The sequence below is a fragment of the Lepidochelys olivacea genome (assembly GCF_965140295.1).
Source record: "Lepidochelys olivacea isolate rLepOli2 genome assembly, chromosome: 9".
Taxonomy (NCBI): Eukaryota; Metazoa; Chordata; order Testudines; family Cheloniidae; genus Lepidochelys; species Lepidochelys olivacea.
Window position 1 is genome coordinate 49108523 of NC_140419.1, and position 13618 is coordinate 49122140.

The 13618-nt window shown below is 39.1% G+C and overlaps 1 protein-coding gene across 5 annotated transcripts in view; it reads left to right on the forward strand.

Annotated features, from left to right (window-relative positions):
* Nucleotides 1-13618, forward strand: part of ARMC8 (armadillo repeat containing 8) — a 181132-nt gene that overhangs the window by 75292 nt on the left and 92222 nt on the right. For 4 of the 5 annotated variants that reach the window (XM_084640229.1, XM_084640230.1, XM_084640232.1 and 1 more), the window contains 3 exons: nucleotides 5778-5870; nucleotides 9605-9664; nucleotides 11676-11756. In XM_084640229.1, the coding sequence (XP_084496355.1) occupies nucleotides 5778-5870; nucleotides 9605-9664; nucleotides 11676-11756 (234 nt within the window). The remainder of the gene's footprint in view (nucleotides 1-5777; nucleotides 5871-9604; nucleotides 9665-11675; nucleotides 11757-13618) is intronic. The other variant, XM_084640231.1, reaches the window with a different exon arrangement.

The following is a 13618-nucleotide window of genomic DNA, read 5'->3' on the forward strand; positions in this document are numbered from 1 at the left end:
TCGCTTTGTGAGAAGTGTTCACCCACAGGTGATGTGTTATTTTTGTGTTTTATCATTTTCCTGTGTGAGTTAATTTGAGAGCTCAGAGATTGTCTGGTTTCACCCATACAATTGCTTTTGGGGCATTCAGTGCACTGAATGAGGTACACCACATGTTGTGATAGGCATGTGTAGGGCCCAGGAATCTTGCAAGGTGTTGGGGGGTGTTTAACTTTGCAGTAGTAGAGCTATGTCTGCAGGTTTTGTGTCTGTTGTCTGACAGGGTCTGGTGCCACTTGGAGTTAGTGACTGGTCTGTGGAGAGTTTGCTTCTGATGATGAGATTGGAAAGGTTGGGGGTTGTTTGAAGGTTAGAAGGGAGGATTCAGGAAAGATTTATTTCACCTTGAATAGTCTCTGGGAATATGTGTTAACTACTTATGCTAGACAATCTGTTTAATTTTGTATTTAGCTGTGACACTCTGAGTAAGGCCATATCTACCTACGTAGATTATGTCGATCTAACTTACATCATCGTACAGCCACTGAAATTATTAAATAGCTTGTGTGTGTGCATGCTTGGCTCTTTATGTCGGCGGTGCATATCCTCATCAGGAGCACCTGTGTCGACTGTATTGTAAGTGTGGGACATTGTGGGACACCTCCTGAAAGCGAGTAACAGTCAATGTAAGCAGTGTAAGCAGTATATAGACGCTGCATCGAACTAATTACATCGACAGTGACTCTATGCTACTTGGGGAGGTGGTGCTCAGTCACCGTAGAGAGGCACTTACATTGTTGGGAGCCAAATTTAAGTGAAGACACTTCCACGGCTAGGTCGACGCAAGGCAGCTTATGTCCACCTTATCGTGCAGTGTAGACCAGGGCTAAGTTTTGCAGACCTGAAGGAAGCTCTGCATAAACTCAGGTTTCAGAGTAACAGCCGTGTTAGTCTGTATTCGCAAAAAGAAAAGGAGGACTTGTGGCACCTTAGAGACTAACCCATTTATTAGAGCATAAGCTTTCGTGAGCTACAGCTCACTTCATCGGATGCATCTGAGGAAGTGAGCTGTAGCTCACGAAAGCTTATGCTCTAATAAATGGGTTAGTCTCTAAGGTGCCACAAGTACTCCTTTTCTTTCTGCATAAACTCGAAATCTCTCTCTCTCTCTCCATCAGAAGTTGGTCCAATAAAAGATATTTCCTCACCCACCTTGTTTCCATAATATCCTAGGACCAACACAGTTACAACAATTCTGCATACAAATTCCCAAAACTCATTTCAGCACTTATGGGTTTATAATATGAGGATTTGTTTTTCCCTTTGAGAACCCTGCCAAGGTAGCTGTCTATATTTATTGGTATTTTTTCCTGCGGTGGGTCTATCAAGACAGTGGGTATTGATATCCCACTTTTCAGCTGATGGAGTGAGAACATCAAAAAAAATTGAAGATATAAGGGCTGGTTCTGGCTGAGCAACCCAGTTTACTTCCTGTCTCCCGCAGAAACATCAGCCTTTTCTAGTTAGGCTTTTAACTTAATTTGTTTTTCACTTCTGTCACTTTTTAAAATGAGCCAGTTGCATCCCTACATGGGATGTCAAGGGTTTGAGTTAATTTCTTCTTGTCTCCGCTTTGGAGCTCTGTGTGAAGAACATCCAACCCATGATGAATCTTCTGTTGCTCCTTCTTATAGCTTAATAGATTCCAAGGCCATAAGGGACCATTGCGATGATCTAGTCTGATCTCCTGAATAACACAGGTCATAGAACTTCCCCAAAATAATTCCTGGAGCAGATCTTTTAGAAAAACATCCAGTCTTGATCTAAAATTTGCCAGTGATTGAGAATCCACCACAATCCTTGGTAAATTCTTCCAGTAATTAATTGCTCTCACTGTTAAAAATGCACGCCTTATTTCCAATTTTTGTAGCTTCAGGTTCCAGGCATTGGATTGTATTATTCCTGCCTCTGCTAGATGGAAGAGCCCATTATTAAATATTTGTTCCCCATATAGGGAGGTGTAGATTGTACTCAAGTCACTCCTTAACCTTCACTTGGATAAACTAAATCGAGTGAGATCCTTCAGTCTGTCCTATAAGTCATGTTTTCTAATCCTTTTGTCATTCTCTTGAGTCCTCTCCAATTTATCAACAGCCTTCTTGAATTGTGGGCACCAGAACTGGACACAGTATTCCAGCAAATGTTGCATCAGTGCCAAATGCAGAGGTGAAATAACTTATCTATTCCAGCTCAAGACTCCCCTGTTTATGCATACAAAGATCACGTTCGCCCTTTTGGCCACAGCATCTTAGGGGAGCTCATGTTCAGCTGATTATCCATCACAACCCCCAAACTTTTTTCAGTCGTTGCTTCCAATGATAGAGCCCCTATCCTCTAAATACAGCTTACATTCTTTGTTGCTAAACATATACATTTACATTTAGCTATATTAAAACATATACTGTTTGCTTGCACCCAGCTTACCAAGTGATCCAAGATTGCTCTGTGTGAGTGACCTGTCCTCTTCATTATTTACCACTCCACCAATGTTTGTGTTATCTACAAACTTTTATCAGTGATTTTATTTTCTTCCAGGTCATTGATAAAAATGTTAAAAGGCATAGGGCCAAAAACCAATCCCTGTGGGACCCCACTAGAAACACACCCACTTGCATTTTGAGAGCTCTCAATTAGACAGCTCTTAACCCATTGAATGTGTGCCATATTAATTTTATATCTTTCTAGTTTTTTAGCCAAAAAGTCACGAGTTACTTTTACAGAAGTCTATTACCTTTTTCCTGACACAACTGCAAGAACCTCAGCTGATGGTGGTTTCGTAGGGTACCAGAAAAGTCAATTAATATGTGGTTCTGTTGTGTTGAGCCTTAATGTGGCTTGAAATCTTAAATTGCCAAAGGTGGGTGAAAGGTGGCAGGATATGATTTTAACCGATATACATGTTATGTAAAGCTGTTGAAAGAAAACACAGTGACGACTAAGGAATGATGTAAATTGAGTTTTTTGAACAAAAAGTCTTTCAGGCCTCATGGTGAATTTGCAGAATTGTAGCCACAGGCAAAAGTGTTCTTAAGATAAGAGCAAGAATGTAGGTATGGACCATACGGCACTTGTTTCGGTTGCTACTCCTTTTGGATGTTGCTTTTCTGGACAGCACTTGTCGGTTTGCTTATGCATGACAGCAAGCTAATGTCTGGTAGGGAGAACTGTACTGCATCTCACTCTTGGCTGAGACTTTCAGCACTGTTGCAAACCTGCTGGGACTGAGGGATTTATAGTCATACAGTTGGGCCTTTTTTTTCCTGGTGCTGAAAGATGTTCTGACTAAACAAGATGTTCCTGGGGAAACAGGCAATAGTACCATCTACACAGTTGTGTTCTGAGCAACTTCTGAGAAGGGAAACTAAAGTTCCTACTATTACTCCTGTCATAGTTAAATGGTGAACTGTACTTCAGACCCCTCCTGGTCTCTTCGAGGGCACCCCTCTCAGGCCTCTAGCTGTTGCCTTTCTTTGGGTAGAATTACAGGATTCTCCCACTCTCAGACAAGGCTCTGGGTTGCAGTCCCCTGTGATGAATTGTGAGTACCTCAGCAGGCCTGACTTACCTTCAGTGCCAGTAGCTTTGCTCCCTCTGGGAGCAGTGGTAGTGGTGAGCAGTGACCAAACAGCCTTTGCTTAAATACTTTTTCTTAAAGCAAAGCATTTACTTAGAACCAAAGCATTTAAGAGAAAACCTGTGTCTCCTATGGCTTACATTGTCTGGGTCTGGGGGAAGGCTCAACTTCTTCAGATTCCCTCTGCAGTTTTACTCTGTCAACCTGTCACTCTGGACAGCTCCTGATTGACTCTCCTTTCCTTTCATGAGCGGGGCATTTAACTATTTATAGCCCTTTGATTTGTTAGTTCTTAGCATTGGCAGAAGAGTTTTCACTTCGGCTTTGAGCCTGGAAGTATGCCATTGGCCTGTAGTTGCCCCCCAATGTTTGCTGGGGGGTTGCTTATCTATAGCTATTGTGTTGTTTTCCACAGCCCCCTATTAAGTTATATCAATGGATTAATACAGAAAAGTTTTATAACTTAGTAAACAATAACTTCACCTCACTGACCAAGTCACATGGGGCACATCTACACTGCAGTCAAAAATACATTTCTGGCCTGTGCCAGCTGACTCGGGCTCGCAGGGCTGAGGCTAAGGGGCTGCTTAATTGCTGTGTAAATGCTCTATCTGGAGCCTGAGCTTTGGGATCCTCCCTTCTTGCAGGGACCCAGAGCCTGGGCTCCAGCCCAAGCCTGAACATCCACACTGCATTTAAACCGCCCCTTAGCTCAAGCCCCACAAGTCTGAGTCAGCTGGCATGGGCCAGCCATGGGTGTTTAATTGCAATATAGACATATCTATAAGGTACATCTAAGCTACAAGAAACAAAACAAAACTTCCGCAGCAGCGAGTCGCAGAGCCTGGATCAACTGACTTGGTCTCATGCTGCAGGGCTAAAAATAGCAGTGTAGAAGTTCCTGCTCTGGCTGGAGCCCAGGATCCAAAATCTGGCGAAGGGGGTGGGTCTCAGATCCTGGGCTCCAGTCTGAGCAGGAGCATCTACACTGCTGTTTTTAGCCTAGCAGCACGAGCCTCAGTCAATTGACTAGACAATGAGACTTGCTGCTGCAGGAAGATTTTTGCATTGTAGGCAGACCTGTCTGATCATCACAACAATTCTTACTGACTCCAGCTCTCCCCAGGTGAAGGGCTCAGTTTATCTGTCATAGTCAACATAGAAGCAACCTCTTAAAGGGGATTTCTGATATTTAGTCTCCTCTGCTTAAACAACCAAACCCTTTGTTTCAGAGATGATTCAGTTGAGGCTGGCTTCCGGAGTTCACAAAAACTGCTAATCTTCTACTGCTTCTCCTGGCATCCCCACTTGTAGCTGGCTTCTGCTAAAATATATCTGTTAGATATCTTAAATCTTTCATTGATTTATAACAATATTTAGGTATTTCTCACTTACTATAGTGATCTTAAGAAACAGGATTGGATTCATAACAGAACCAAACAATGAGAAACAGGTAGCGAGATGATCTCCCTTCTCTCTCTGATTTCTCTTCTGATTACTCTTTGTTTAGTTTTTCCCACTATGAGTGTGCATGCTTGTGCTATGTCAGTACTAAAGAAAACTCTTGAATTGGATTGTCAGATGGAAGGCCAATATCACTAAATTCTTTTGATGTCTTGTCTCCAACTGCTGGTGGGAGGATGAAAAAATCCATTGTCTATACTTGCACCTCACTTCCTACACTCCCTCCGTTCCCACCCTCTCAGAATTAAGAGATAACCAAATAAAAGGTAAGTAAATTACTGTTCTGGGAGAAGAATGCCACTGGGGAATTTTTGTCTCAAAAATACACACAGCTTTTTATTCAGTGATTGTTGTCAGTGACAGTTTGTAGTGAGCGGAATTCCTCTTTTCCTTTGTCCGAAGACTTCTTACTAAGTAGGTTACTTAATGGAGAGATTTTTCAGTGACACATAGCTGGGAGTTAGGAACATTGGATTTTGATGGGAATTGAGCACCAAGCTGTTATTTTCTTTGAAAATCACCCCCATAGTACTTTTATGGCCTAGGCTTTGTTCCTTGTGTGTCTCAGCACCTCCCCCATTTTAGGCTTGGGTACTGACTATTGAAAAGCTTAGGATGCAGCTTGTTAGTTACAGATTGCTGACTAATGGTGCTGAAATTTCTAGTTTTAATACTGTTTTCTTTTCTGACTTGTTTCTAGGATGCTACAGTTATCCCCCACCTCATGGCATTGCTTAGTAGGTCTCGATATACTCAAGAATACATATGTCAGATCTTCTCACATTGCTGCAAAGTAAGGAAAGAGAATAAATATTCTCCATGAGGGTTCTTGTGTTTCTGCCATTTAGAAACTGTATAAGATAATATTGACTTCTATGGCTGGAACAGTAGCACAATAAAGACTGAATCCCCCCTCCCTAGACCCCCCCAATTTGCTGATAGTGTTTCTGGGATTATAGGTGGATACTGCTCTTGGATAAAGTAAAGTTTGCAGATAATAAGAACTTTGGGTTTATTGGGAATTAGAGTGTATTAACTAAAAAAATAAAAACAAAAATTGAATGAAACATAAAACTTCATTGTCAGCATGATTATATTTGAGGATTTCAGTTTTTCTTTTTGCTCTGCTTTGGGAATTTATTGAATAAACCTTAGCTCAGACTGCCTCTGTCCTCTCAAGGCAGCCATTTTGTACCCGTGATAGTTTGTATTTTGAGAGATTATAGACCAATGAAAAGTGTTCTTGTATTAAAATTGTACTCTTCCTCATTAGTTCTTATGCAGTGAGTATGCATGTGTATCTACTCATAGAATTGCAATTTTGTATTAAACTGAGAACTGAAACTAAAGTGACTGATCTAATTCAAATCTTAGATCTTAAAAGAGGCTTTCTTTTAGCAAAAGTATCAGATATGTAGAGGAAAACTGTTACAACACAGAGAACACTAGAGCGAAATATACAAATTAATCTAAAGTTTGTGATTAACATGGTGAAAGAAAGACACTCCAGTTCCTATTATTTCTGCCCATTTATCTTTTATGTGGAATTTTATTCCAACATTACCTTAAATCCTGATAATCTTGCATTAGTTTGATGAAATCAAGGATTATCCAGTTTAGTCAGTTACTCTGGGGTCACTTATAAGATGAAAATTAGAACCTTTAAAATATTAAATAGATTGCTCAAATATGTGTTTTTTAACAAGAAAAAAATTCCAATTGAAAACTGAGTAAGAAGATATAGTTTGGAAACATTTGCTTTAGAATGAACGCTGTGTTACAACAATTGTTAGCACATTATTGTAGAAGTGTTAGCACAGGATTGATTGTATAAAACACAAGCTTGCATATAAACGAAAGTAGTAGCTCAGCAGCACTACACAACCAAATCAGGTATATGAAAACTGGATCTCTTACCCTTGAGTATCCAGCTCTACTGTGAAAAGGATGAATTCTGCCTTGCTCTCCCTGACAAAATGAACACCTTGCCCTGTTTTGTAAAACTTGCCAACTTTTCTGTATCATAAATATTTAATTAACTAAACCAAACCCCATTCACTAATTAAGAAAAAAATAAAAAAAGTCTTCTATAGCCAGTATGCTATTTTCACTGAACTGAAAAAATTGGGACATTTAGTTTACCATGAATATTTTGAAAATGTCACATTTTACAGCAAAAACTATGAGCATGTAGGGCACACTGAATACATGAGTGTGAATGATTGAAAATGTAAATGAGTAATGGCAAATGAAATAGTTGACATAAAATAAATCCCAGAATCGTAACAAGAAAACACTACTGTTTTAGAATCGGTAAGAGGATCAGATAATACAAAGAGAAAGAGAGACGCACATTTTTGATGCTTTGAGGTCTTCTGAAGCTGTTTCTTAAATTGGACAAGAACTTGATCTTTGTTTTTCTAGGTAAATAGAATCTTTCAAGGGAAACTTGAAAATACCTTTTTTTTCTTTTTAGCTGCTTTATTCCATGGGTACAAGATCTAGCGACCAAAACAAATGCCCTACTACTGTGCCTTCAGATATAATACCAGCCAGCTGATATGTCAGAGTCTAACATACTTGCAAGGGTTAAAGAAACCTGTTTTTCTGTCTTGTACAGATAGGCAAGATATCAAACACCCATGAAAGTTTCAATATGCCTGTGGCCGTAGATAGTTCTGAGCTTGTTTAATGAAAGCTACTATCTTCCCTTGAACAGATTGTGTGCTGGAGAGAATCTTTCTGATTGATTTCTCTGGGGAAAACACTTCACTATGAATACTGGTTTTAGGTAAGCTTCAACATGTATTTTAAAGGGTTATTTGTGCTTCAATGTATTTTTTTTCTTTTGTTTACTTTCTAGGCAGGTGGTCTAGCATTTGTGAAGATAACTGACACCACACTCCTCTTAAGAACCAGTGTTCCTGTGAAGGGTTCCCCACTGCCTCCCTCTTCCTGGGCAGAAGGTCAGCTCAGGTCGCGGGAGGCTTCTTTGCCTATCAGCTTTTTTCTCTTTTCCACCTCAAATTTCACTGACGACAGCAGACATTTTCCTTAGATAGAAAATCCTTACTCAATGTTGTTAGTATGGTTGCATACTTCCTTTTGTTTGCGGCATATCTTTTACTATTTACACTGAGAGTTTTGAGCTAAAAAAAAAAAATTGAGTGGCAATGACTGACAGAATGACGACTCTGGAGAGATTTTGGATGGACATGAAGGGGAATGCTGGTTCTTGGGACAAGTGGGTGGCCTGTTCTTTACATACAAATCTTGGACACCATCTGCCTATAAAATAAACAAAATCAATTTAATTGAAAACTAAGCTACAATAATGCACAAAGCATTGTAAAATGCATGTTGAAACTTACGTTGGAAGGGCATTCGGGGTTCAGGTTCTCTCTGTCACAGTTAATCTGTTTTCAGGGAAGGTGGCATAAATGAAGAAGCTTTATTACTACTTTTAATTGTCAAAGTGAGCTTTTTATTTTTAAAAGGCCTATTTTTTTGATGCATGATTGTATGGTACCAAAATTTTGAAAATTAGCACTGGAAATTTCATTTGAATGTAATTGCTATTACTGTTTAAATAACACCTTGATCAGCTATGCAGGATAAATGAAATTCACCCCCTGCAGCAGTACAGCACAACGCTTATGAACTAGCTAAATCCCTCTTAAGCCTCATTCTAAGGATGTAAGTGGGCTGTAGCTAGTTTGTAGGCCTTGTGTTGAACTTCTGCATAAGAGTCTGTAGCATCCAAAGATATTTTCGAGTCTTTTTGATGTTTGTCATCATAAATTGTTTGTTACATGGTTCTTTTGAACATCATCTGTAATAGGCCATGCTATTTTGTTGAAAGTCAACTTTTTATGATGATCTGTAAGTAGTGAATGATGTGTAATCAAGAACTGTTGTTTCTGTTCCCCAAATGCTACATCCAAGGAAGATTTAAAACTGAAATACCTTGAATCTTTGGAGGACAGGCACAGTATCATTAAAATAGGTCCTAGAACTCCACCATTGTACTCAGAGTAACAAAAGCAATTATCCCTCATTATTGACACAGTTTCTGAGATATCTGAAATTAAAAATGAGTTATATAGTGTATAATCAAGTCTTCACATGTCTAGATTTAAAACAACTTACTATTTATTGTTGAATAAGCCTGACAGTAGAGTTCTTAAATTTGGGCTATTAATACAAAGTCAGATTTTCAAAGATATGTATACATATATTAAGCATACCTGATTTGTTCAAGGAAACACTTTAAGTGCATGTCCAAACTGAATATTTTTTGCATGCATGTCTAGTTGTGCAGCTAACTAGCCATGAGTGCACACAAATAACTCATTTGTGTATTCATGGTGGTATTTACACACAACAAATTAGATGATTCTCTTTGAAAATCTGGCACATGGGAACTAGATAAGTGATATATTTATCAGGTTACAAAAACAAGTTAAAGCAATTCTTGATTTCAATTTCATTCATTTCTCCCCCCGTCTTTTAATATCTCTTCTTCAGCTTCGACACTGGCATAGCTGCGGCTTTAAATCATCGCCTCAGCCACTTCTGTGTGCCAATGTAAGTGTTTTTCTACAGCAAAAAAAGGTATTTTAATTGCATTTTTTGATAGGAAGTTGTCAGTGGTAGCAGCTGAAGCATCTTAAAGCATCAGATATGTTATACGTAAAAATAATTTTCATGGTTTTTCTGGAAAGGGATAATTATAAATGAAGTACTAAAAATATTTTTCATAATACCTTTTAAAAAAAACAAACTGTTTTTAATGACTCTTCAGAAGCTTGGAAGTGAAATGTCTCTACCATTGTCAGATGCACAGAGGTCTGTAGTTCATGTGTGCCAAGTTGGTATAAGTATGAAACAGAATACTGAAATCTTCATTCTGGCAGGAAGACCATTAGCATTTAGGTTGCAAATCAATCAAGAAAATCAGGCAGTGTTTTGCAGGTCAAATTTGGTGTTTCCCACCTTTCTCTCTTTCAGCCAATCAGATGGCTACAGAGGCTGTGCACAGAGTAGACATCATACCAATGTGGGAGCGCCAGAGCAGATACTGGAGATACATATTTTATTCTAGGGTGTTTATACTGAAGTTTATTGTTAGGAATTATGTAGTTTGTGGTGACACATGCTGTCACGGCTGTTGACTCTATTTAGAAATTTAACTCTATGAGCCAAAACCTGACTCTTACACATTTGTAAAGACAGTACTAGTCCCTTTACTCCCCCATATAGGGATTGTACACTGGCCTGACCAGTATAGAGGATGATCAGATTGGTGTGCAAGGGGCCATAGAGTTGTTCCACAGGAATGGATACAAGGAGCTATTAAAAGCGGCGGTGTGTGGTGACTGGGGGTCCTGCCCTTCTCTTCCCATGCAAAAGCTAAGCAGAGACCACTATAGCCTTGAGGGCATAGCAGCTCCTGTCAAGCAGCCATGGGGTATAGTGTAAACCAGGAATGGGGAACAAAGGTATCCCCTGGAATGGGAGCAGGGAGGAGTCTGTCAGGGTTGTGCCTTTTTCCTCCAGACATCCTCTGTCTTGATGAGGCCCATCATCCCCATCTGATGTCTCTGTTTTGAAGTTGCCAGCCAGTTCTGCAGGTTGGGGCAGTCCTGCCCTCAAAGGTGGGTTGTCATGGGAAGAGGCAGTGGGAGTAGAGTCATGCACTCAACTTCCAGGGGAGGAAGAGCTCACTGATCACCTAGGATTCACTGAGACTGCTGAGGGTGGGATGTCCCCTGAGAGTTCCATTCCTCCTCTGCCTCCATACAGCCTGGCCAGACCACAGAGATCTTGAGACTTTTGTACTGTAGAGGAGACATGGGATCAGTATTTGGACTTGAATTGATTTCAAACTGAGTTTTTGAAAACTGAAAAATGTTTAACACCTCAGACGCTTATTTTTACTTGCTCTTTAAGTACTTAAGGTTGGTGAGCTGTCTTTACAGTTGATGTATTTGAAATAGTATTATAAAAAACTTTTTAAATCTAGATTACATGTGTAGGAGTTACTAGTGTAGGAGTGAGACACTACTCTCGCCACACTGTCAGTTGATGCACATTCTGATATATGGGAACAGTTTTAGAATTGGTTACTTGCTATCTTTTCTGGGGTTGTTATTGCTGAAAATGCATGGGATTAGCAATGGAAGAGGTGTTGTAGATTATTGAGAATCTTATATAATATTGCAAAGATTGAAACAGTATATTGCTAGCAGCCCTATATCAGCTATGAAAAATAAAATCCCCATTGTCAATTATTGTAGAACTCATCCTTCATTAATTAAAATGTTATAACTTCACTCACTCTACTCCTAATCTCTCTAGTTTTGGTATTTCCTTTCAAGAATGAGAATGAAAATGGCTATAAATAAGTAGGTCAAGCTCAACAGATGTAACAGAAAGTTAGCTTCTGACGGTAAAGAAACTAGCACATTTCCAATGTACAAAGCAAAGAATGGCAGGAAAACCTGCATTTTAGTACTTACTGAAGTTACAGTTAACAGGAAGCCTCTTCCACATTTGTTTTTTAAAAGAATAAATACTCCTTTTTTTCCCTTTATAGGGTCCAGATCATCAGACAATCTTGTTTAACCATGGAGCAGTTCAGAATATTGCTCACCTATTAAGTTCCACGTCCTACAAAGTAAGGCATTAAAACTGCTTGAGATTTTGATTTCACATCAGTTATAAAAGCAATCAGTATTAATTTTATTATAGAAATTATATGTATTCATATATAGATAGATACACACACACACACACACACAAAAGTATGCAATACACGTTTTTTGGGTGCCTATTGTTGTTTTTGTGTGGTATATAGAGATATATAGAAAACTGCCACAACATATCTGGGTGCTCTATAAAGTTAAAATCCAGTAATTGAAATAGAGCTTGACTTAGAGGCAAGCAGCCATTTTGCCAAACAAAAGAAAATGAAGACATCTTAAAAGAAAGAGCTGGTGAAAAGGGGAGCATAGATGAGCTGACCTGGATAGAAGTAAGTCAAGTATGTGTTGAAAACTTGATTATGTAGCTGAAAGGGCCTGTGAGTGGTTTTTATTCCACCGAATCCTTTGGAGTCTGGGCTCTACCATATGCTTTTGTTTTTGAAATCCATCCTGGATGGGTCAAGTACCAATGAAGAATGGTGATTTGATTGCACAATGTTGTCGTGAAGTGGTATTTCTGGGACAACATCATACTGTATGAATTTGGATTTGGTGGCAGTGGTACCTCTAATGGCTATTTGCTGGCAGTCTGAAACTAAATTTTCAAAGCCTGATTCAAAGAGAGAGGCTGAGCAAAATTCCACAGTTTTACTCAAAACTGCATGTCTGAGTGCACACACAGATGCATACATGTTCTGTCTAAGGCTTTGAGAATTTGGTCCCTCGGGGCTAACATGTAAGTAAATACATAGTTTAAACTATATCTGTTGGTATATGCTTGTGGAAAACATGACTGTGGATTAAAGTCAGTGCTGTGACCTTGTGGAGGCTAAGCCATTATGAAAGGTTTTTAGACAAGGAGCATCTTACACAAATAATTAACTTTGAACAATGTCACCCTATATAAACTTTCAGAATGAAATCTTTGAAAGTAAATAGTTACCTCCCTGATTTTTTCAGGTACTACATTTAAATATATCTAAGGCTATATTTGTTATCTTTTAAGACTGTATCTTACAGTTCACAGATCCATAGGTATAAAGGCCAGAAGAGATCTTTGTAATCATCCAGTTTGATCTGTATAACGGGCCATACAGCTTCACCCAGTGACTTCCTGCATCTATCACAATAATTTGTGGCTGATCTAGCCTCTTAGAGAGAGATCCAGTCTTGATTTAAAGATTTCTAGTAATGTAGAATTTGCCACATCTCTTGGTAATCTGTTCCAATGATTAGTTACCTGAGTGTTTAAAAATTAACATCTTATTTCCAGTCTTCAGTTTCCAGCCACTGGATCTTTTTATACCTTTACTTTTAGCAGTCAGAGACCTCTATCAAGTATCTTCTTCCTGCGTAGGCAATTATGGACCATAGTCAAGTAGCCTCTTAATCTTCAATAAGCTAAGTAGTTGAGCTACTTTCATTTTTTATTGTAAGGCAGGCTTTCTAGATCATGAATCATTCTTTAGTTTTACTCTGAGCCCTTTAAAATTTTTCAACATCCTTTTTGAAGTGTGGACACCAGAACTGGACAAAGTATTCCAGTGGTGGTCTCACCAGTACTGTGTACTCTAAGTAATATCACCTATCTCTACGTATTCAGTATTCTCCCCTATTTGTACGTGCAAGAATCACATCAGCCCTTTTGCCCACAGCATTGAGAAGCTCACATTCAGTTGGTAGTCAGCAATAATCCCTGACTCCTTTTCATTGTCACTGAGGCCTCCATCCCTTTGTAATAGTAATGGGAGATTTGATGATTAGGTAATAGTAATGGGGGATTCGATCATTAGAAATATAAATAACCGGGTTTGTGATGACTGAAAGAATGGCA